The sequence below is a fragment of the Mirounga angustirostris genome, unplaced genomic scaffold (genome assembly GCF_029215605.1).
Source record: "Mirounga angustirostris isolate CCGP_5_RB_7025 unplaced genomic scaffold, mMirAng1.0.hap1 SCAF_2, whole genome shotgun sequence".
Classification (NCBI taxonomy): domain Eukaryota; kingdom Metazoa; phylum Chordata; class Mammalia; order Carnivora; family Phocidae; genus Mirounga; species Mirounga angustirostris.
In genome coordinates this window covers 162,067,194-162,091,088 of record NW_026991710.1, presented here as the reverse complement: position 1 = coordinate 162,091,088, position 23,895 = coordinate 162,067,194, and the positions used below count along the sequence as shown (strand labels likewise).

Here is a 23,895-nt window from a genome sequence, read left to right as displayed (position 1 = left end):
TGTTTCAAAGTCAGGATTTGAAGAGATGCTCCCTCTTCAGATTTCAGCAAGCCACATTCTCTTAGTCCTGTCTTATGAAGGTATTATAAGTACTGCCATCACAGAGAAGTGCTTGTTGGGTTCCATCCATACCTTATTCAAATTTAATTTAAAAAATATATTTCAAATTACTTAAAAAAATGGAACATTAGTATACACTCTCAGATGTATTACTATTCATCATATTTTGCATACTGTGGGATACCATATGTTAACTCATGTTTCCAAGTTAACCTCATTTTATGCATGCCTTGGAATCAAGTCCTCCCTGTCATTTTAGTGTATATATTCAGATATTTAATATTTCACTAAGTAGGAAGCTTGTAGTTCACAGTGCTTTAAAAATATCAACAACACAACAACAAATGTCCTCTTTCATAAAGTTGTCAAAGTGAGTACACTACATTTCTAGTGTAGATGAGGACTTTCTTCATACAAAGTAACCAAAACCAAATTCAGAAGGAAATTGGATTATCAGAGCTGACTGAACTGTAACTGTTATCCATAAACTCCCAGTTTAAATTTTTCTTCATCAGAACATTTTCGTTGTTCTCACCGACTGCCATTTTAATAAGAAAATGTAAATTTGGTTTGTTGCAGTAAATATGTACTAATTATTGTTTTTACTGCTTCATATATTGGGGTTCTGTATAACACACATTTAGGTTTTATGCAGCTGGGATCCTGGAAATTTTTCTTAACACATTAAGTATCCTATTCCATTTTGACTTCACTCTCATTCTCCAAGGATGTTCTGAAAGCCTTTTTTCCCCATAGAAATCCAATAGTGAAGGGGAGGCTTCCAGCTGAAAAAGTATTTACTGACTTTAAATAGATCATATCTGTCTTGGAGATTGCACTGCACAAATGCTGTTGGCTGGATCATAAGGCTCTTTGTTTTTATGCCCAATATAAATATTCTAGTTACTACTTCACAAGTGGTATACGGCAAGTGGTACGGATTTTATTTCAATCCCTTTTTGCATGTGCAGCAACTGAGTTGCATGTGTGGGACTTTATCAAAACGGTGAAAGATGGCGTGTGTCATTAGATGCCTCCTTCTGTACTAAAACCCTTACCCTCATGTAAGCTAAGTAGAAGGGACCACTGGGAAAGTTACGAGAAGAATGTGTTGCTGGGTGGCTGAGGGGCAGGAGACAGTGAAAGAATCAAACAAGGACTATTGAGTACCTGATATGTGTTGTTATTTATTAATATACATTGGAACCTGTTGTTCAAAACAAGTTATGTGTCTATTCTGTTCTGTTCATAGGTGATCATGGAGGAAGCACTTTACTGCCACCGAATGTCACAAATGAATTTCCAGAATATGGGACCATGGAGGAGAGTGGAGAAGGCCTAAGAACTTCTCTTGGGTTTGATACAGAGTCTCTGCCAGGCGGCCCACAGGGGCAGCAGGGGGCCCAGCTTCTCGATGGCCACCACTCTGGGCCTGACAGTGTTACAGAAGGACCAAAAGATGTCAGAGAGTCCCTCTCTCAAAGTCACCTCAAGGAACAAAGTTTACAACCCATTGACTCTTTGATTTCAACTCTGGAAGCCACAGAAGCCAGAATAGCTTCAGGAACATTACAGGCTACAAAGGTACTGGACAAAGATGCTGTTTCTAGTTTTTCAGTTCAGCAGGTGGAGAGGGAGCTGGATACTGCCCTTCATAAAACAAAGAGACACAGAGCCAACAAATTATTTCCTGCTGGCCAAGGAAAAGGACCAGATATACCTCTTTCAGCTAAAGTTACGACTGAGGAGAATTCTTATTTGAGCACCCAGAAGGATCTGACTGTACTATTAACTGGAGAGGCTCAGGCAGAGCTTTCCGAGATAACTGATAATGGTAGAAAAGGGGCTCTTCGTGTGCAGGAGCCCGCTCGTCCGGTCTCCTCTCTGGGGAACCCAGCAGCGACCCATACTTCTGCGGGCAGTGTTGGTTTTTTGAGGGAGAGAAGGTCTGACCAAGGTAGCTCCACAGGACGCCCCGGCCGGGTCAAACATGTGGAATTTCAAGGGGTGGAAATACTGTGGACAGGAGGGGAGAAAAGAGAGATACAGCACCCTGTGGATTTTGAGATCCCATTGGAAAGGCCGACCTCTCCTGAAAGCAGAGAGTTTTCCAACGTGCCAAGCCATCTCCTCTCATCTGCTGGTTTGTATAATTCAGTTGGTTTGACAGAGAGTGTTTGGGATGGAACCTGGAGCACTTCATCAGAGAAGCCAGACACTAGCTCAGGGACGTTTTCCCCTCTGCCTCTTGTCGACAGTGGAGAGGATGAGGTCTTCCTAAAGGAAAACAGAGAACATCCTGAGAAGAAACCTGAACTGGAGAGAGACAAGGGAAGGTGAGCTCCCATAGTCATCCTGCTGTCTCTGATGCCTGGTACACATTATAGGAGACCGTCATCCTGTGCTTGGCTATGAGAACTCAACACAGTATCCTGGGGCCTTGTTATCATAGAGTGCAGGAGAAGTTACTGTAAGCTGGATTCCTTCTAAGTCCCGAAGATACTAAAGTGATCTTGTTATAAAGCTGTCCATCAGGCATAGACTAGGGAGGCAGAGTTATGGAGAAACTGCGAACCCATCCATTTCTGACATTTTTTATATTTGACAGGTTTCAAGTTTTCCAGCGTCAAGATAGCTACGTATACAATACCCCGCAGTTATCTTTGATAGTATGAAAAGATTTGGACTCTTGACATATCCTACAGTAACTGTATCTTACCTTAGGCACTTCTTCTGGATGCAACACCAGTGCCTGCACACAAGCTGCAGACGTGTGAATGCAGAGGTTTTGGGTGCGGGCTGCCTCAGTTTCCTAGGTTTAGAAAGGAGGTCAGGAGGTCAGAAGTAGACTTTATAATTCAGTTGTTTGTGGTATTGACATGAGAATCCCTTCTCCCAAGTAGCACGTGTTTTGATTTTGGGCCTGATAAGTCAACTTACATATATGGTATTTCCTGATCTTTCCACACATTTCTGACATCTGCACCAGCTTAGAGCCTGGATAAATGGAAGACAGGACCCAGCTTTCTTCACCTCTCTTGATTGCAGTGCTCCTTCTGGCAGAATGATTTGTTGTATACTCTCATTTTCAATTTGTACCATCTTTTCTCCCATCAGTCCTCAGAACACCACATTTTACAGTTTATGTGGGAGAACATTTATGTCAAGGCTGTCGGGTTTTTGTTTGTTTGGTGTAAGGAAATGCCTTTTCTTCTGCAGTTAATTAACAAATCCATCTAGAGTGATGCTCCTTTAGGATGGTTATCAGGACTCCTCCTCTCTACTCCTTCCCCCCCCACCCCCCTAACACATAAAATCTCTAGACTTCCCTCACAAGCAGCCTTGATATGTGGCACATGGCTCAGTAATTATATTCCCACTGGAATATGCACTTTTGCATATTATTAATTCATTCTTCCTTTCCTCTCTCTCTCTTTCCACAAATAGTGTTTGATTGTCTACGATGTTATTGACCCTGCTAGATGCTGGACATAAAAGAATGTTCAAAATAGAGAATGGCCTGTGGTCACTGCCTTCATGGAGTTTACTGCTGAAGATAAACACTGACCATATAAACATATTAATAATTATAGGATCATAAATAGTGGTAGGTTCTGTGAAGTAGAGGAAGAGAGACATACTAGAAAAAATAACTTAAATTCAGTTGATGGCTCTGAGGCGGCCTTTCTGTGGAAATGATAAGTAGGCTGAAACTTGAGAAATAAGTATGAGTTAACCAGGCAGAGTACTGGGAGGAAAAAGACTCCAGGGAGGGCGGGAACAGCATGTGTAAAGGAGGGCTGCCTGACTACACGTGCTTCCTGGAGTTGTGTGAGACAAAGGCAAGTTGGACAGCAGTGTGGCTGGACCACAGGGAAGCAGGGGTGGGGGGGTGGGGGGTGAGTATGGAGGGGTAGGGAGGAGCTTCCTCATAGGAACTTGCCATTTTATTCCATAAGCAGTGAGAAGCTGTTTAGAGATATAAACCCAGAATACTATTTGGTACATGGTAGACCTTTGTAATTTAAAAACAACAGAGACAACTGTATTGTTGATTGTGAGTCCTCATAATACCTAGGAATATGGATACTTACGAGGTAGTTTTCTTTCTATTTTTATTGTATTCCTGTTTATAGGAATCTGAGGCTCAGAGGTTAAGTAAAGTTTTCTAAAGTGACATAGCTGGTAATTGGCACATCCATCATTCAGCTCCAGGTTTTTCTAACTCTTGACCTCTTGCTCTTACTGAGTTTTAAATTTTTTCAATTAGCAATAATCGCGCCTCGGATAAACCTCATTGGCTACGATACTGCCACTGCACAAAGCTAAGAGTTTTAAATTTTTTATTTAGTTATCCTAATGTTCATTTTTAATATTTGAACAGAATGCTGCATACTAATTAGTTGGTGCTCTACCCATGTATATTAAATTGTAAGTTGTTTATAGGTTTTCACTGTTTTGGTTAGCCTTGGAATTAACATGTTTGTTGGCTTTAAAAAAAAAACAACTTTTTTTAAAGGTCATTCACTGGCTCTCTTAATTTTGGGCTTGAAATCTCTCTGCAGTGCTGCCTTGTTGTCAGCAGGGGGCGACCCTTGGATTCTAATGTATTCATCCTCTTGAGGGCGTTTGTTCTTTTTAAATCAGAAAGTATTAATAGACTGATGAAAGTTTAGTGTATTTTTACTCCATTAAGTTTACACGATATATTTATGGGTCCGTTAAAATTGAGGATGACAGTAGCTGCTAATAATTTGAATTATTATTTGGAGTTTAGTTGACCAGATAGAGTCACATACTGGGAAACTAGTGTGAAACCATATAAATTATTTAGAGGGTAGTGTAGCACATGTATGCCAAGAGGTTTGTCAACCCGAATATGTTTCCGTGGTATCTTCCTTTCGAAATATATTAAAATATAAGCCCAAAGAATATAATTGCTAGCTTTACAGAATATTATCTTTTTTATATGGTTGAAGGGGAAAAAATAAAAAGTATTAGCCTAATTTTGAAATTCTTTATTCTTATTTCCTTTCCAGGATTCTTGAGCAAGAGGAGCACTTTAGGGGAGGAGATGATGATATCCTTGGGCCTGGGTATGCAGAGGACTCCACTGATGTGTACAGCTCCCAGTTTGAAACCATTTTGGACAACACTTCCTTATACTACAGTGCTGAGTCCTTGGAGACATTATATTCAGAACCTGATAGCTACTTTAGCTTTGAAATGCCCCTAACTCCAATGATACAGCAGCGCATTAAGGAAGGCAGTCAGTTCCTGGACAGGACGTCGGTGGCAGGACAGCAAGATGTCCTGAGCGTCTCAGCAGATGGTGGAATAGTGATGGGCTATTCTAGTGGGATCACCAATGGGCTGAATGACACCAGTGACTCCATCTACATGAAAGGCACACCAGAGATTGCTTTCTGGGGAAGGTACTAGCTCTATTCTCATTAATTTCATGTGGTGGTTTTTGTTTCATTTTCTTTTTGGGAGATCTGAGTGTGGAATATATCTAAGCAGCATTTGGCCAATTTCCGTGGATATAAGTGAATGATGGGAGTAGAAAGTAATTTGGGTTTTAGGGGCAGGCAGAGTACACCCTAGCAGTTTGCTAAATTGGCAAGCTGTGGTTATTGTATTTGGTGATGTTTCCTGGACTACAGTATGTAAATTGGATCCTAAGCAAATATTCGTGGGTGAGGAGTAGGTGTCATCTCCCGTGGTGCAGCTTTGGTGGCCATGGTATGGTGCTGTGAAAAGAACACAGAGCTGTTGACTTCTGTTTTGGCACTGATAGTGGTTGATGACTTGAAGCGGGTTGCTTGACTACGCCAGAAATTCCTTAATTGCAAATTGAGGGTGTTGGGTTAGCTGGGCACCAGAGTCTCTTCCAGGCCTTTGCTCTGTGAGGTCCTGCTCTTTCGGGCATTCTTCCTGTTCCTGAGATGGTGGGGGAAGGATCTGATTATATGAATGCTTGGTAGAGCTGATACTTGGTCAAGGCTGTAAATACTTCCTCTCTCTACTTTAGGATTTGAGTCTATCTGGGAGCTAAGATGACAAATTACATTGTTTATATGTGCCATACCTGTCATTTAGTGATTCCCTGTCTGTCTGGATTATCCAGCATTTCATTTCTTCTTGTTCATCATCCTCAGGCGATTTACTTGTCATTTAGCATCTTGATCAATGCACAGGGAATACTAAATTTCAAACGATTTTGTGAATTTGGTTTTAATATAATTTTCCTGAATTAATGTGTGTCAGTGTGTGTGTGTTGGGAGAGGTGGAGGGGAGGTTAAATGGAGATAAACTATTTTAAAGCTGTATGAAAAAGTGTCAGTGCTTTTTTTAAGTGAGTATTCATGTTACAGGTTTCCAGTGAGCCTCTCTTAGTGAGCAGTCCATCTTATGTTGAGCATTTTCTAGATTTCATTGGATGAACACATTCAAGACTGGCATGTTATAGCATTGCAGCTATGCATTGCCATGTGAAATGGACCATGGATGTTGATTGACTTCTTGGATAACTAGTGAGATAATTAAAAAAATCTCTAGTCTCAAAAGCAGAAGACCTTGGTCTGAAATACTTGGGCAAGCCACTTATTTTCTCTGATACCCACTCTCTTTATTGTCAAAATGGGGTTAATGATATCCAGTATGCTATGTGGCTATATTAAAGAGTTAATATAGATTTAAGCAACTAGCATAGTGCCTGGTATAAAGTAGGAGCTTGAGTAAAGGTTTTGTGAATCAGAATTGGTTTGGCTGCTAAGTCCACATTTAGGCTTCCTGCATCTCTTGAGAGGGACGGCGTCCCTGAGAGGGAGGGTGTCTCTGGAGGGGATCTTTGAGGGGAAGATGTTTCTGAAGAGGGTGGTCCTCCCTTCAGAGGGGGGACCTTTTTGCTTTACTCTTCTGTCCTTTTTTTTCACCATCATCTCTGATAGCTAAGTTGTAATAAAATGCGGTAGTGTAGGCATGCAGATATTTTATTAAAATTTCGGTCCAACTTTCTGGGGTGAGTTGAAGTTATTTATATAACAGGCCCAAAAATAGGTTGAGGGAGCTGAGAGGTTTTGTGACTGAGAGGCTTTGTTGTAGAAGCTACAGGGAGGGTAAGTAAATAAAAAGAAAAGGTGAACATCAGCGAATCAGATCGGGAAGGAATTAGGTGAAAGTTTTATCAAATGTATGGTCTGCTTACTTGGAATAGGAAGTAGTCATGATTGGGGCCAGCAAAGGTGCCAGTCATTTTTAGTAGGGCAGAGTTAGATATAGTTAAGGAAGAGTATTATCGTAGGTTACAGGATTTTAGCATCTCACATTTAGACAGCAGTATACTTCAGTCCATCTCAAGACAAAGCTTCGTTACCTGCACTGTAAAACCATGAGATCTTGGCCAGTAGTAAGACAAACCAAGAAACAGATTGTTAACTATAGGGAACAATCTGATGGTTACCAGAGGGGAGGTGGGTAGGGAGATGGGTGAAATAGGGAGTAGGGAGTGCAACAGCACTTTCAGAGCAACCCCGTCCCCCCATGTGTTAATACCATGTACATGAATTCAAGAAGGACCACCCTTTTGTCTTTTGGCGCACAGTTTATTTAACAATATGATTGATAGAAGAAATGAGTTGGTACTTTACCATTCTATACAGTGATTGAATCTTCTTGGATTTTCTTATATATAGTAATTATAATGCTTGCATGATTTATACTAGAATTGCTTTTCCTCATTTCAAGTTTCATATAGAAGAAAGAAAAGAATGCATCTTCTCTATTAACATTAGCATGATCTAAGAGAGTGATTATCCCTGTTTTTTGTCTAAAACCAGTTTTATCAGAGAAATAAAGCAACAATTTCTACATCTGCAAGACAAGAGTTTGGCTTAAGCCGGTATGTATAGATAGATGTGTGTGGGGGTGTGTACATGTGTGCATGCAGGAGCCAATTCCTATCGTCCAGGGGTTAATACTTGGAGAACGCCCACGGGAGTTCACTATAGAAAAAATCTTCTATGTCAGAAAGTTGGGATACATTATAAGCTTGCATTATTTCAAGAATCAGTTTCCAAATATTATTCTTCGTCTCACTTTTAAACATAAATGTTTAAAGTCTTGAAAATACAAATAAAAAATATGAATATAATGAACTTGTTTTTCCTGTTAAAAAAAGGCACGAGTCACCAGCAATGACAACAAAAAGAATCCAAACAAAACCCCTCTGCCCCCAAAACAAAACAAAAACAAAAAGAGAGAGAGAACAGATATTTAAATCAACTGTTTTTTAACAAAAAATATATATTATTTGTATTATGTGGATGGATGAGATGGGGGGATTAAGGAGCGCACTTAGTATGATGAGCACAAGGTGTTGTAATGAAAGTGTTGAACACCCACCTGAAACTAATAATACACTGTATGTTAACTAACTGGAATTTAAATTAAAACTTTAAAAAAAATAAGATGGAATTCCTAGTACTGAATGAGAAGCATCTTAGAGATGTGCCACCCAAACTTCTCTCCCAGCTCTGGCATTCTTCCTCATGATTCCTGAACTGGTGGTCATTCTACCCTTCCTTGAACCCTGCTGGTGACTTGGATGGATCTATTTGTGGTCTTTGAGTTGGCATAAGATAGTAAATGATTATAGGTGGAAGAGGTTTTGTTTTATGATATGTGTCTCTATTCAGCTTAAAAAAAAATAGAGTGGGCTCAATGATCCTAAGAAATTTTAAAGAAACTGGAATGACTGTTATATTTTTCTTTACCCTCTCTGCCTTATTGGCGCTTTCAAGTTGCAGCATCAGAAGAATTGTAGGTTGAAGAATTATGACATTTTTCAGCTCGAAGGGGCCTTAGATAATCTTTCCTGTTTTTATGGTAAAGAATCCGAGTCCCAGTTTGGTGGGATGGATTTACCTGGTGAGAGATCCTGTACCAGAATTCAAATAGTCTGACTCTTAGACCAGATACATTCACTCTTCTAGGCTGCCTGGTCTCATACCTTTGTTCTTCTTCTAAATCTAATTTCTCTCATTCATAGGTCTATAGTACCAGGAGTCTGAGTTGGTAATTGTAGAACTTGGTGGTGGTGGTGGTGGTGTGTGTGTTTGAGAAAAAATTTACCAAATTGATAATGAACATGTCTCCATAAATTTTTTAAGTAATCAATGAGCAGGCTTTTAAACATTTCTTCTACATTAAAACATTCTTCTGCAGAGATAAGGAAGTAGACTATTGAGCCTGTTAAGGAAATCCAGATTAGAATGCACAGTTGCCAACCTGATTGACTTCCCTCAACCAAAACTGAGGGTCAGAGTGTTAGGATTCAAGGGAAAATTTTTTTTCCAATTTTATTAATAAATATGACATTTACATAAATAAAGTGCTAAATAAAACAAGTGCACATGCCTAGTATTTTGTCTCTATTCACCAGCCTTGCTGTTCCATTGGCAGTGGACTGGTGGGGGGGGGGGTGTCTGACCATATTAAATAAAGGGAATCTGAAGAAGGCTCAAAGGAAAGGGGATGATATGACTAATGATATGACTAGTGACTAATGATATGACTATCTCCCTGATAATGCTTCTTTGATTCTAGCTAGACCTGAACCAAGAAATTAAGCCCGTCTCTGTTGAAGTATTGATTTTAATGTATAAAATGTTAGGTCTCAGCCAGTAGAAAAGATTATAAGATTACTTAGGTTGTCTCTGAGCACAATTTTATATCAAAGGCATCCTATAGGTTTTATTTAGTAAACACATGGTGCATACTTCTCATAAGAAGCCAGAAGAAAGAAGCTATTAATGTTCACACTTTCCAGATAAGGAAACTGAGGCATAGCACAACTGAGTAACTTGCTCAAAGTTACACAGGTGGTAAATGGCACATCCAGGATTTGAACCCAGGTAGTCAGGCTCCAGAGTCCATTTATTATTGGTTTCAAAACAAAAATATATTTGGCATTGCCTAGGTATGTTTTAAAATCTTTTTCTACTTCAATATTTGCCTTTACTTTGTCATTAAAGGTGATTTCAGCAGCAGTACTTGACAGTGATTTCTTTTGAATGCAGGATGACACTGTTCTCTATTGTGTGGCTTCTTTAAAGACAGGTGCAAATGTTTGGGAACAGTGATGAGGATGTTGTATCGCTTCAGCAAAACTTAGTTCTGTCTCTCAGCAACATCTTCCAGTCTTGGATTTAGCCACGCGTTGGTGGCCAGAGGGGGTTGGTGTTCTCCGATACTCTCTCTCTCACCACTTAACTCAGAGAATAAGACATTTGAAATCTGTAATATTCTAGTATCAGGTCGGAAGGGACATTTTCAAAGAGTACATGTGCTCACTATTTGTCTTTTAAAGCATTATTTACCTTTGTGATATCAAATAGATCGTTCTTTATAAGGTGAAAACAATTCTTAAGACCCTGGAATAGTAAAATTCTCTCAGGTGCTCTGAGTGCTCTGAACACTGAATATTGGCAAGGGAGCTGCGTGTCGGTCAGGAAAGAGCTCACCCTGTGAATGTAACTCAGTATTTTAATGAAGGAGCAAAGAGGAGCATCCCCTCCCGTTGTGGTCCGCTACAGAGCACTCAGGCTGATAGGGTCAGCAGTGCTGTGTGAAGTCCAGTCACATGGCTGCAAAATTAGAAAGGATAATTAGAGACTTACCGTTGTACATGTTCCAATGGGTTCCTTTGTGTCTGGGTGTTTCTCCCTCGCTGGCTTATCATCTGATGATTGCGACTCCAGTCAGTAAGTTCTGACCTGAAGACTGAAAGGCACAAATGTTGTCACTGTAACCATTAAGAGAGCTGAGTACTGTCCATTTCTGTTGAGCTTGTGTTTGGACAGATGGGAAAAGAGAGATATCAAATACAGGAATATGGCAGGAGCTTTCTTTTGGTTCTCTGAAATATATAACACTGCTTTTTAAAATCACCTGTTTAGTGTAATGGATATATTTTACGTCTCAGCTTCCTAGTTTTTCTTTCAGATACTGCTCAGGATGTGGAGTACAGCAGAGGAGGTGAATTACATCTGCGTGCAACTGGTATGCCTGAGGAGAGTGCTCCAGCCAGTCTTGGTCCACTCTGAGTTCGGTAGTTTCGGCTTTTTGCCTTCCTCTTGTTCTCTCCCTCCCCTTCTCAGATGGAATGCTGGCATTTAAAAGTATCCCCTTTCCTCAGTTTTTCTCCTTCTCTAGTGTCTTTCTGTCTAGGAAAAAGTCACATGAAATAGGATTAATACAGAAGCTTGTGAAGTGTGGTTTCAAAATTTTTTTTGAAATTCCAACTTAAAACCTGCAGGCATTTTGATATAATGTATAAGTATTAAAATAAGAAATTAAAATAACATGGTATTAGTTAAGCTGGTGACCGAGGAAAAGATTAGATCTTGTGAAATCATCTTTAGAAACCTGGCAGGCCACTGAGTACCCAACTTTTCTCCTATCATTAGAAGCCGGAAGCTCTGCTGTCTCATAGGTTGATTATAGGGTAGCCGTTGCTCTAGCAATCTCTTTAGTCCTTTTCTTTTACATTTTAAAACTAGTTCTGCAGAAAATGGGTTCTCATTTTTTTTTTCTTTCTAGCTTCTTCTTTCTGCTTTTCTAGCAGCTATAATGGATTTTGGTTTTTTATTTACCAAAAGGGGTTCTTGCTCAGTGATAAGTGATGTGGACTCTACTAGGTAGAGCCAGGCATACCTGGGTTTGAATCCTGCCTCAGTTACTTACTAGATGTGTAATCTTGAGTAATTATAGAAAACCTGGGAGCCTTTCCAAGTATAAAATGCAATGAATAATCCCTATCTGGTAAAGGAAGGAAAAGCAAATGAAATTGATCAGGTGACAAAAATCAAGAAAAGAAAATCAAGTGGCATGACAATGCCTGGTGTACATAGTAGGAGATAAATCAAAATTTATGTCCGTGCCACTCTACCATGTGCTCAAATCCTGTATCAGCCTCTGAGCTGCCAGCAGTGTCCTCCCAGCTCTAAGCTGCCTGGCATACTTATTACTGGACTTCCTAAAATCTCACTTCTTTTCATAAAGTACAGCGCACTGTGGTAGGGTGGCATAAATATGGGGATTTAGAATCAGAAGACCAGGAGGTCAAGTCATCCTTTTTACTGGCTGCCTGATGTTGGGTAGGTTGTTTTACTTCAGAGAGCCTCTGATTCCTTATTGGTAAAATGGAAGTAACCTTACCACTCAATTTATAGTTTGTTGTAAGAATTGGCTAAGTTCTAGTTGGTGGATATTTATTTTAAACCTGTTGTGAGTTTTGTAGTATTCTGAGTAATAGTCTAGGGGATATAAGAAAATAGGTAAGAAAAGCCTGGTAAAGAAAAAAAAAAATGCAAGGATTTGGCGAATGTCTGAATGTAGGACATGAAGGCTGAGTCAAAATCATAGTGAGACTTCAAGCTTAGATGACAGAAGTAATAGGAAGTGGGGAGGTCAGCAGCGTTTGTGGGAGCATAGCTTGTAGTGGGGTCAGTTCAAGCAGGTTAAATTTGAGGAGCGTGATGGTGCTTTTGTACAAATGCTGGTGGGAATAAGGGATTGAAGGTTGGTTGCGGGGACTGGAGCCACCATTTAGAGGTGAGGCCGGCAGCTGTGGACAGGAGCAGACTCTTGGGGGGTGGGGGCTGCACTGAGGCCACTGCAGAGATGCACACACAGGAGCACAAGAGTGCTGCTTGTGCGTCTTTCTGAGTCCATATTTGTAGAAAATATCCCCTAAGGTGACTTCCTGGCAGCTCTCTGCGCTGGCTTCATTTCTCCAACAGCACCTTGTTTATCAGGGGGCCCGGTGTAAAAGCCTCGTGCTCTGGTCATCGATGTTCTTTCAGTTCCTCCCAGATAGTCCTGGCCCTGGCTGGCTCTGGTGGTTTTGGGCTCTTAGTGCTTGTTGAGTGCCTCTTGTATAAATTGGTGATGACTTCAGGAAATGGTGCTGGATTTGAAATAGGGTTTCTTAGAAACATGCTAATTCTGTAGTTTACAACTTAAAGTAATGCGCCCTGGATAATGGTGGATATTACACTGAGGAGTGCTGCGGGATGCTCACTGAAGTGGATGATCTTTTATCAAAGACCATATTAAAAGACTTCAAATGATAAAAGATGTTGGGGCCTATATATTAATTACAAGGACAATCGCAGGTCTAAATAAAAACTGGATTGGCTGTTAATATTGTAACTGGTTGGGATGATACAGCAATCTTTTTATTCATATATCAGTGCAATATTTAACTTTTAAAGGAAGCAATAACATTTCCTCTCAGTAGAGGTCACTTAACACAAGATTTGCAGTACTGGATGAGAAATGTTACCCATTGATTTGTGGTTTGGAGAAGAAAAAGGAGAAATAAAGTTCTTTGAAGGTATTTTTCATAGGAGTACCAGTTTATCAGAACCCAAAATGGGTACATTTCCAGTGCTTTGATATTTTTTTTTTCTTTTTGTACCGTGGATCTCATAAGCTTTCTATAAACTGATATACAGAGTCTGTATTAAATTGGCTCAAGCTCCTAGCAGAGCCTTAATACCCAGTACCCGAGTGGCCATGCTACAAGTTATGTTCAATATAATCTTTCTCATGAATGCTAATGAGGATTAATATTAAACTACATCTAAACCAGTGTTAGATAAATGATTTACCTTTATAATCCCTGCACCCATATGCTATTTCATATGCCTGCACCTAAACCTCCGTCTGCAGTATTCTCCTGGTCTCTGAATTAAGAATTATGAAAGGAAAGCGTAATAAATCACACACACTGAACTACTGACATTTTTAATCTTTCTACTTACCACCTTGCTTCCCAGCAGTATTGACCTGGGAGCTTGTTAGAAGTACAGAATGTCAGGCCCCACCCCTGACCCACTAAATTAGGATCTGCATTTTAAGAAGGTGTCCAGGTGGCTTATGTATACAATGAAGTTTGAGAAGCACGGGTCTAGGACAGTGGTCCACAGACCAAGCTAAAGTAGGAAAGCTCTAAATAGGGTTTTTTAACCTGACTTCACATTAGAGTTACATAGGGGACTTTTTAAAATTCCGACTTCCCACACTTCACCTCCAGAGATTCTGATTCTGTTGGTGTAGGGTGACATCTGGACAGTGATAGCTTTAAAAGATTCCCAGGTGATTCTGTTGTCAGCTTAGGCTGTCAACCTCTCGGAGTTTGTTGGAAATGTGTACCACAGAGCTTACCCCTGACCTACTCGATCAAAATGTGTGTTTTAACAAATTCCGAGGTGATTCATAAGTACTTTAAAGTTTGAGATGCGGTGAAAACTGTTTAGAGGCAGAATACAAAGCCCAGTAAGACAGCCCCTGTTCTCAGGTAAGCAGGGTTACTGTTACAGAGGTTTGTAAAAGTGAGTGGTCCTGGCCGTGAACTTGAAATGATTTCTTGTTTCATCTTTGGTGTAGTGATCATAGGGTGCCCATCCTTACTCTAGAAATAGAGGGGTTGATCCATTTTCCTGGTAGGAAACAGTATGGTTTTTTTAATAAAGAGTGTGGGTTCTGATGTCAGACTGCTTTGGTTCAAATTTTGGTGAATTATCTCCCTAAACCTCAACTTCCTTATCTGGGAAAAGGGATAATAATTTACTTCCACTTGATGAGTACTCAAAATATGTTGGCTGTTATTATCAGTAATAACACTGCTTCAACTAAAAGTTTTCTTTAAAACTTTTTCAAAGTCACCTGATATGAGTGGGCTGTAGTCAGATCGACAAAGGTGTTGTGTATCTGTAATAAGAACTCTAAGAGCCTTGGATTACTTGAAGGTGAGGATTTTTAATGACTGTTTTACTGTCTTTATAATTATCTATTTAGCAGCTCCACCTCAACACAAAGAAGGTGACATTTTTTTAGTCTAGAATAGTAGTATAAAATTTTTAGTACAGAGAAAATAAGAGGTATTGAATAATTATTGCAAAACAAAATCATAAAAGTTCTTTATTCACACTCAGCGTTCATTTAACAGTAGTTTTAGGGTTCATCCTGCAATATTGTACTTAGTCAGGTATGGGCCCATCTCTCCTTTTAGGCAGTGATCTTCTCAAGTCTTCAGTTCTGAGACTCAGAACCTCTGTTACCGGGGCCAGCACGCACCAGACACTCGGTTTTTGCTTAACGAAGAACTTAATTATCAGCTGCTCTCTACTAGGTACTAGGTGTCTTCCAGAGAGGAGACAGATAAGAAAATTTCACAAATAGTTCTAGTACCGGCCTGCCGAGCCAGACGTAAGATTCTAAGGCTGGGGCTACTTCTGGCATGAGGTGTTGTGGAGGCCCTCTGGAAGTGCCGCTTTTTGTGGCGGGTTTTGAAGGCAGAGGTAGATGTGTGTAGATGATCATGGGGGAGTGGGCAGGGTGACTGTCCAGGTAGAGCCAAACTGAGGCAGAATTAGTAACAGGTGCTCGGATCTGGGGACTTGAGAGTTAGGAGCTGAGGGAACTGTGATCCTCTTTGCCTCTTCTGTTAATTTTTTAGACTGAACAGGTGCTGCTACACTCAAAGGCAGCCATTATGAGTTGACTTTTTACAACTTCTGAAACATTTTAGGCATACCAAAGAGTAGGAAATAATAAACACCTGTGATCTCACCAGCCAATTTAAAAAATAAACATTGCAGATGAATTGCCAACTCCTGTGAATGCCTCCATGGTCTCATTCGTTTCTTTCTCTTCGTTAAGGTAACCATGACCTGTGGGTGTTTGTCATTCCTAGATGGGCGTGCATCTGTCAACACTAGTGTTTTTTCACGTTTTTAAACCTTATATAAACGCTACCTTCATCTCTCCTTTTGTAACTCACATTTTTGCTCAACATTTCAAATTCATTCTTAACTGATTCATAAAGTCCTAATTTATTAATTTATTTGCTTATAGTATTCATTGTATGAATGTATACTATAATTTACTTTTCCATTTTCCTATTTATGAACACTTTGGCTGTCTTGTATTTTTGTTATCTCAAATGGCATGGCAGTGAACATTCTAATTTGTGGCTTCTTGTGCGCTTATGGCAGAGTTCCTCTAGGCTAGGTGTATATTTAGGAATAAAATTGCTGGACAGTAAATTATAATCATTTTCTGGGTGAACCAAGGCATTCTTGAAAGGGCATATTACATTTTCTTTGAGAGGATGTAATTTTATCTACTTCTATTTATAAAGTGATTTTTAGGTATTTTACCTCCTAATCCTTATAATTCCGATATCCCAACAAAAACAGCTGGCGCCCAAAGAAAAAGCATGGGAAAGAAACTAAAGTAGAAGGCTGCCGTCCTTTCCCCAGAGGGGCACCGAGTGCTGCGCCTCTGTTATCCATTAGCTGGGTCTGGTGGCCGCGCGCTCGTCGGACGCCTGGAGCTCCGGGTTTCTGAGAGACTTCTGTGTGGCCGCGGTGGCCGGGTGGCCGGTGTCTGGCCGGTGTCTGGCCGCTGTGAGCGTCGCCTGTCTACCTCTGGTTGTCTGAGGCAGGACTCCACAACAGGGCAAATGAATATTTTCACATTAACGATAGCAGAAAACCAGAATCAAAACTAGGAGTGAAAGTAGGAAACACAAATCACATAAGATTAAGTGTGAATTTTATATAATATAAATGAGTTAGATTTATTTTTCCTATTTCAGTCATTCTTTTAGGTCCAGAATGTGTGTGCTGCAAGAAATTACAGTCTTCAAAAACAAAAATTACAGTCTTCAAAGTCTTAGTGCTGTTATGGAAGAACAATGCTGAAATTACTTTGTTTTTTTTTTTCTTTTTGTTAGATGATGTTGGACAAACTGCTCTTTGTTCTGTAAGAGCAACCACTCCAAATCAGCTAAGACAGTTGCCCTTTCTCCCTGTTGTCAGCTTGCCGCCTGGCTCCTAAAGAGTTAAGTTGGAGGTTTGTGAGGTCATGTGTGACTTCACTGGGTCTGAACTTTTGAAGCAGATCTTTTGGAGGGAAGCTGCCTGTTGAGAGGGGAGGCTAGGCAGAGGGGGTGGAGGGAGGGCTCCTTTCACTTCTTTCAAGTTCTTATCCCTCAGCCCCTGGGGGACATAGTGGCATTCGGGGAGAATGTCACTGCCGGGCCAGTGTGTAGCGGTTCGCACTCCCAACAGAAGCAGCTGGATAAGTACATTAAAAGAGGCCTTGCTGAACATGAAGGTTTGCTGAGCAGCTGGAACAGGAGAATGTTCTTTGTATTCCTGATAAAATTATGGGCAGACTGTTTGCTGACGGAGGTAACTGGAATTCAGTTTATTTTCTTTGTCTGGTCCTAGACAGTACTGGATAATATATAATTGTAGTTAGAGAAAAATTCCTTGGATTTTAAACTGTTTTATTTAAAGTGGAAAACATCGTAAGAAAGTCTCAGAAACTTAGGAAAATGATAATTCATATATATTCTAAATAAGGTTGACAAAAATGAAGAGGGTGTATTTGTTATAGGGTCTGTAATGTTTGGACAGGATGAGATTTTCTTCCTTAATAGAGTTGTGCTGCTCTTTGAGGTGGTCAGACATAGCTTGGTGCTCCTAGACTACAGTGTGCTTTCAGCTACCTTTTCTGAAACTGAATCCAGGCATTGGAAGGTTACCAGTTTGTTTGAGCTTGATCATTTAGTGGGGTCCATTCTGACTACTGCGCAAGGCTGTCACTCTTAAATTTTGGTGTGTCACTGCTCTAAAGGGAAAGTTGGCTGTGCTGTTAGTGTAGAAACGTGATTTGTCTTAGATTTTAGCATTAGGTTTGAAACTTCAAATGCTAGCTGGTTATCTAAAGAAAAAAGGCATAGGGAATATTTTTTTCTGGAACTGAGGGAATTTCAGCTCCACAGTTTATCTCTGAGAAGGTCTCTCTCTTGTTTCATATTCATAAATAAAGGTCAGTGGTGGTAAAGGAGGGAACTTGAACCCAGTGTGTTGATATTTTTTTTGGTCCATTCTTGAGATGCTTTGGGTTAAAGGATTCCTGAACACCTGGGAGCCCGTGAGGACCCTGGCGTTTGAATGTCCAGGACAGTCAGCTGATTCTAATAGATGTATTTGCGGGTATGTATTGGGGAAGTTGAAGTTTCTTGCCTTGATAACAGTGTTTAAGTTTGTAATTTTAAATTCATATTTCTAGTATTTTATAATGTTATTTATCTTACCTGGCCATCAGTATTTAAAAAAAAAGCCTCTTTCTAATTGAATATTTTGTTTCATAGCTTTAATAACAAAGGGCAAAGAGAATGCTTGATAAAAAGGATGTGAAACATATTTTAATGAGAGGCATAGTGGTTATGAGCCTGGACTTGGGATGATAGGCTCATTGATGAGTTTTATCTCTATTCCTTACAATTTGACCTCTAGTAAGTTACTTAACCACTCTTCAATCTCAGTTTCTTCATATGTGACCTAGAGATGGTCATAGCACCTAACCTGAGAGGTGGTTGTTGTGAAGATTAACTGAGGTACAATACATGGGAAGCACTTAGCAGAGTATCTCCTGCATTAATAAAAGCTCAGTAAATATTAATAAACTAGCTATTGTTATGTTTAAATTGCTCTTCCTTACATCAAGCACATGAGAGGACTTAGACCTTAGAGAATGGCTGTTGTGAACTTGGAGTTGTGGGTGTGCCCACACTATAAGCATGGCAGGGTTCCAGGTAGTGCCCTGTGCCTCGTGGAAGGCAGTCTTCCCCGCTGCTGCCCCAGAAGTCTTCTCTCAAACGGAGCCTTAGGTGTCAAGGAGGGCTGAGAGAGAAAAGGGGTGGATCAGTGCAATCCATCAACACTTTGTGAAACTTCTTTATGCTCACGTCCTGTTGATAGTGTATCCATTCCATCATCTTTGAATATGGAACACAGGACTGCACACACATGTACCTCATAGGAGGAATGTGACCCACAGTAGGAGTAAAACTGAAGTGATTGTCAGAACCAGGCCATTCTTTCTGTGTTCTTTCTGTAGGTGCAGATTGTCCTTTTCCATGCAGTAGTGGCTGTTCTTAGAGGATTTATCTGTATTTCCAGCTTGGCCCTTTCTATCTTTAGGCTCCAGGAGTTGGTAGCTGTGCAGCTGTTTGAAGCTCCTTAACTTCTATTTCCCGGAATATGACTTGTGGATAATATCTTTTCTTCCATGGTTATTGAGATTAAATAAGATAAAATATGGAGCACCTGGGTGGCTCAGTCAGTTAAGCATCTGACTCCTAGACTACAGTGTGCTTTCAGCTACCTTTTCTGACGAAGCATTGCTTTGGCTCAGGTCATGATCCATGGGTTTGAGTCCCACGTGAGGCTCCCTGCTCTGCGGGGAGCCTGCTTCTCCCTCTGCCCCTCCCTTAGCTTGAGTGTGTTCTCTCTCCCACTCTCAAATAATTAAATAAAATCTTAAAAAAAAATAAGATAAAATATGTGGAAATGCCTAGCATAAAGTCCTAAGTACTAACAGATTTTTTGGTCTTCCAAAAATTCTTCCATTTCTTCTATTACTGTGAAAGTAAAATTCACACAATTTGTAAATGAGTCTCTCACTATTTTGCTTTATAAAGGTCTCATGTCTAGATCAGTGTTTCCAAAGCTTTTGTTTACAGTGATTTTCTTCTGTGTTATTAGTTTACTTTGTCTAGTGTCAGTTTCTCTGTCACCATGACTGTCCCGGGAAGTCATTATGGCTTTTAAATTTAACGTAGAACTAGTTTTCAAAAATATGAAACAAATATGTGCCAATGGTAAAAATTGAAATTGAAGTTCTCTTTTTTCCCCACTTTGCTCCAACTTCTCAGAAGGAACCTCCTGATGGTTTTTAGTGTATTCTTTAAGGCATGGTCTGTGCGCTCTTTGGGAACCAGTTTTTAAACTGCCTTACTGGTGCAAAAGTGCAGATATAGAATGGAAAGTTCTGTCAGATTTGCCAGCTCCCCGTGCAGCTCAGTTCCTCGCTCCAGTTCTGCAGCACAATGTTTGGAATGTTTGGGAGCACTCTTGTAGGGAACCTGCCCGCACAGCTGGGTTGTGTCACCAAGAGCCTAATGCACTTGACAGGTCCAGCTGTAGCCACACTATTGTGATTCATGTGATCAGGCCAGAGTTCATGCAGGATAGCAAGGCAGGCCTGGGTCTGAACCTACCGTGAAAATGCTCAGTCCTGAAATTCTGGGGAGGCAGAGCCTGTGTTGGGTTCCAGCAAGGATTTTAGTCATTGTTTAGCTGGCTAGAGGGTGTGGTTCAGTCAGCTCTTTGAGCGACTGTTGTGTTTGGCTTTTTATCATTAATAACATTGGGTGGAGGGAGGATACAAGTAGGTGCACTGAATGTGGAGTTGGAAGAAAGGGGCTCAGCTATCAGCCTTGCTGCTTACCAGCTGTGAGCTGGAGGGGGCATTGGGGGTGGGGGGCAAGGCTTCTTTGGTTCTCTGTTTCTTTACTGGGAAAATGGGACTGTTGTGAGGGTGAGATACAATAATGCATATGAAAGTGCTAGATAGACTGCAAAGTGGTCTGTGTGTTTTTAAATTTGTTTTTCTTAATGGATATTGAGAGGACTGGCTTATTCCTCCTGAATGGCTTAGGTATGTTAAACTATTTGTGCTTTGGAGAGGGAGGAACTGTGTTTGGTGTCATTGGACTTCATCCCACCTCTTTGTGAGGGTTGTTTGTCATATCTGCTGTTGAATGCTCCTGGCATACCTAGAAGCCTGCATTTAGAAGGGGCTAGGGCAGTATAATTTCTGTGCTTAGAATGTTCTCAAAGAAGCCACTCCCTTTTGTTGATTTAGCTAGTCTTTTATTGAGACCCTACCTTTTAGCAGAGGAAGCACTGAGAACTGAGGCCCTGATCATCTCCATTGACCCAACTCTGCTACTGATTGTGAGACCTGGGAAGAGTCACTTCCTCTCTTGATCTCTCACTTTTCTTCTCTGTAAAACAAAGGTGGTTGGACAGAAGACATTTTTGTATGTGGGGGTGGAGATGGTGGACTAAATATCTTCCTGTTTCTGTCTTTCCTCTACCTTATTATATCCATCATCTTACTGACCAATTCTTTCTTCCCCTTTTAAACACCTTAGAACAGTTGTCTTCAAAAAGATAAAACAAGTGAGTAATGAGGCTAAACATCACTTGAGGGATGCTGTGTTGACTTGTGAGATCTAAATATAATGAAAACCCTTGAAGGGTGACAGGGTGTTAAGAGTGAGTATCATAATCTCCTGCCTATGATTCCTGACCTTGACATGCTTTGTTTTGTAGTCATCTGGAACTAATCATCTTTGATTAGGGCTTCCATGTCTCAGATCTGTTGTTATGGGAGCTATGAGTACCTGAAGGGAGAGAGAGAAAAAGGACACCATGGCAGGTGGTAGCTGAAATAGAGATGCCACCATGACAAGAAATGGAGTTTGAGTATTCTTTTAGCTGGAGGCAATAATCCCTTCAGGGCAGAGGAGGGGCCTTTTGCCAGGCTGCTGTGGCTTAGTTCTCAGTACTATTCATCCATCCTGGTTCTTAAGTTCTTTATCTAAATCTTATTTACTAGAGGAACACATTTATCATGTGTGGACATTTTTAGTCTGGCTTTCCCAGGACAAGACTGCATTTCTAGGTGACAGAATTATAGGGAAACATTTGTATTTCTTCAGTATTTTGCTGCTAAAAGGTAAACAAAAAGACAGTTAAAAACTGTCTCTGCAGCTTACAAATCAGAAGGCTTTGGACTGGTCCAAGTAGCGTGAGACAGTCATTGCCTCCTATAACTTGTGTTCCTTGGGTCAGGTGAGGCAACTTTCAGAGACCCATGGCAAGACTCCTCCTTGTTGAAATAATTCAGCTAAAGAATTCCAGGATTCATGACTTCAAAAGTCAACGGTTGGTAAGAGGAACACAGATTTCTTATGTGATTGGCTGAGTCTAGCCCAAGTGTATGACCGTGTGTTAGAGGGATTATCTCTGTTGTAGACCCTTCAGTCTCAATGTAAGTAGAGATTCTGTTGATCAAGATTTCACACTTCTTGCTAATTCCAAAAGTGAGGTCTTAGATATTTACCTTGCATAAACTTTGTGACAAGTAGATCAATACCTGCTTAAATGTCAAACGTGTAAGTGCTGCTTCAGGATTGGAGGTGGGGATATGGCCAATGGGTTTAGAAGGTAATGAAGAATAAACCTAAGGACTAAGTCAGTATAAGATGAGTTTGGCTTTGCATTTTCTGGCATCTTGACCTTGGGAAGCTGGTGTGTCCCATCCTTGACTATAACTTTGAATTCACCATGGAAATTGCTGGGCATTTTCTTAAGCTGGAAAATGAGGGAACCAAAGTATCCACTTGAAACACAGCCAAAAACATGTTGGCATATTTTAATATAATGAAAAACTGCCTAGTCTCTGGGCCCCACCTTCTCAGTAGGGTCCTGGTAAATTTACTGATCATTCTGGGACTCCTCATTGGTAAGCAATATGGATTTCACATCCCAATCCTTTGAATATAGCTTTTTTTTTTTTTTAAGATTATTTATTTATTTGACAGAGAGAGAGAGAGAGAGCGCACGCATAAGCAGGGGGAGTAGCAGGCAGAAGGAGAGGGAGAAGCAAGCTCCCCACAGAGCAGGGGGAGCCCGATGCAGGGCTGGATCCCAGGACCCTGGGATCATGACCTGAGCCGAAGGTAGTTGCTTAACCAACTGAGCCACCCAGTCGCCCTTCTTCTTCTTTTTTTTTTTTTTAAAAAGGAGAAAAACATTTTTATTAACAAAATATTTCATTGGCAAATTTAGGTTGAACAAAACAGGCACCCACTATCATACACACACACACACACACACACACACAGAGCTATTCCCAGAAGTATCTCAGCTTGAGAGAGAACAAACAGCACTTACACGTGAGCCACAGTCAGTAGACATTTGAAATGTCCACATTGCTCCCTACTGATTCTTCGCTCCATGTCTGGCTTCGTTTGGTTGCTGCAGAGTGAGAGCAGGCCATCTCCTGAGTCATCATTATCTCTTCCTGTGGCACTGAGGTCTTCTTGGGAGGTCTCAGAGCCACACAGCCATGGGGCCAGCTCTGGCAATAGGCTGAGAGATCCATCTACAGAAACTAGGCTGTGAGCCAGGGGTGGGGTTGCCCCACCCAGTATGTGTTAAGTATTAAAATCCACCCATGGTTGGCTGGTGTAGAAGTAATATTTATCTTGTGTTATACTCAGTTTTATGGAACCATACCTAAAGACAGCAGTCTGCTGTAACTGTACACCAAGTTGATTAAAAATTGAATTAGATATACCTTCTTAAAGAGCTTAAAGGGGAAGTCTCATTGTGAAGAAATAACAAGATTTTGGTATTTTTTTTCCGCTCAAAATATTGTATATTATATGGCTACCAGCTATCCTTCCTGTGCTCCGATGCCATTCTTTTCACTAGCTTTTTTTTTTTGATAGCATGTTTTCTCCTTCCTGCTATCCTTCTTCACCTTTCCTGTCTCCTCTGTCATCAGAATTCAAATTGTCATGGGATCTTTTCCTTTCCCTGATTATTTAGCTATGCTCATGTCTCCCCAATTGTTTCTCCATTCCACATTCTTATCTTCCTGAGCCTCAATAGCCACTGACGGACAGGGACTTTAACTTGCTCTGTTGCTGTAGCCATTGTGCATCTACCAGTGAGACTCTTATAAGCTCAGGTTGCTTCCAGACCTGTCTATGGAAGGTGGATGTCTACAGTAGTCTTGTGTCTGCTGGTGATGCAAGTGGTAGTAGTAGGAAGAGCGCTGTGCTGGGAGTTGGAAGACTTGGGCCCTGGCCCTTGTTCCGTCTATATC

The 23,895-nt window shown here is 40.6% G+C and overlaps 1 protein-coding gene, 1 long non-coding RNA gene and 1 pseudogene across 6 annotated transcripts in view; 1 reads left to right on the top strand and 2 right to left on the bottom strand.

The window, feature by feature from the left end:
- The window catches only part of PSD3 (pleckstrin and Sec7 domain containing 3), a 575,226-nt gene that overhangs the window by 304,588 nt on the left and 246,743 nt on the right, over positions 1-23,895 (top strand). For 3 of the 5 annotated variants that reach the window (XM_064585443.1, XM_064585442.1, XM_064585444.1), the window contains 2 exons: positions 1,313-2,396; positions 5,100-5,495. In XM_064585443.1, coding sequence (XP_064441513.1) covers positions 1,313-2,396; positions 5,100-5,495 — 1,480 coding nt within the window. Of the gene's footprint in view, positions 1-1,312; positions 2,397-5,099; positions 5,496-16,738; positions 17,331-23,895 lie in introns of those variants that run through there. The other 2 variants (XM_064585446.1, XM_064585445.1) reach the window with 2 other exon arrangements.
- LOC135363688 (uncharacterized) lies at positions 2,199-11,088 on the bottom strand. The gene is made up of 4 exons (XR_010409670.1): positions 11,014-11,088; positions 10,743-10,845; positions 2,780-2,872; positions 2,199-2,337 (listed from the first exon to the last, which is right to left on the bottom strand). It is a non-coding gene; the product is annotated as an uncharacterized LOC135363688 (long non-coding RNA).
- On the bottom strand, positions 4,307-4,387 carry LOC123849032 (U4 spliceosomal RNA; annotated as a pseudogene).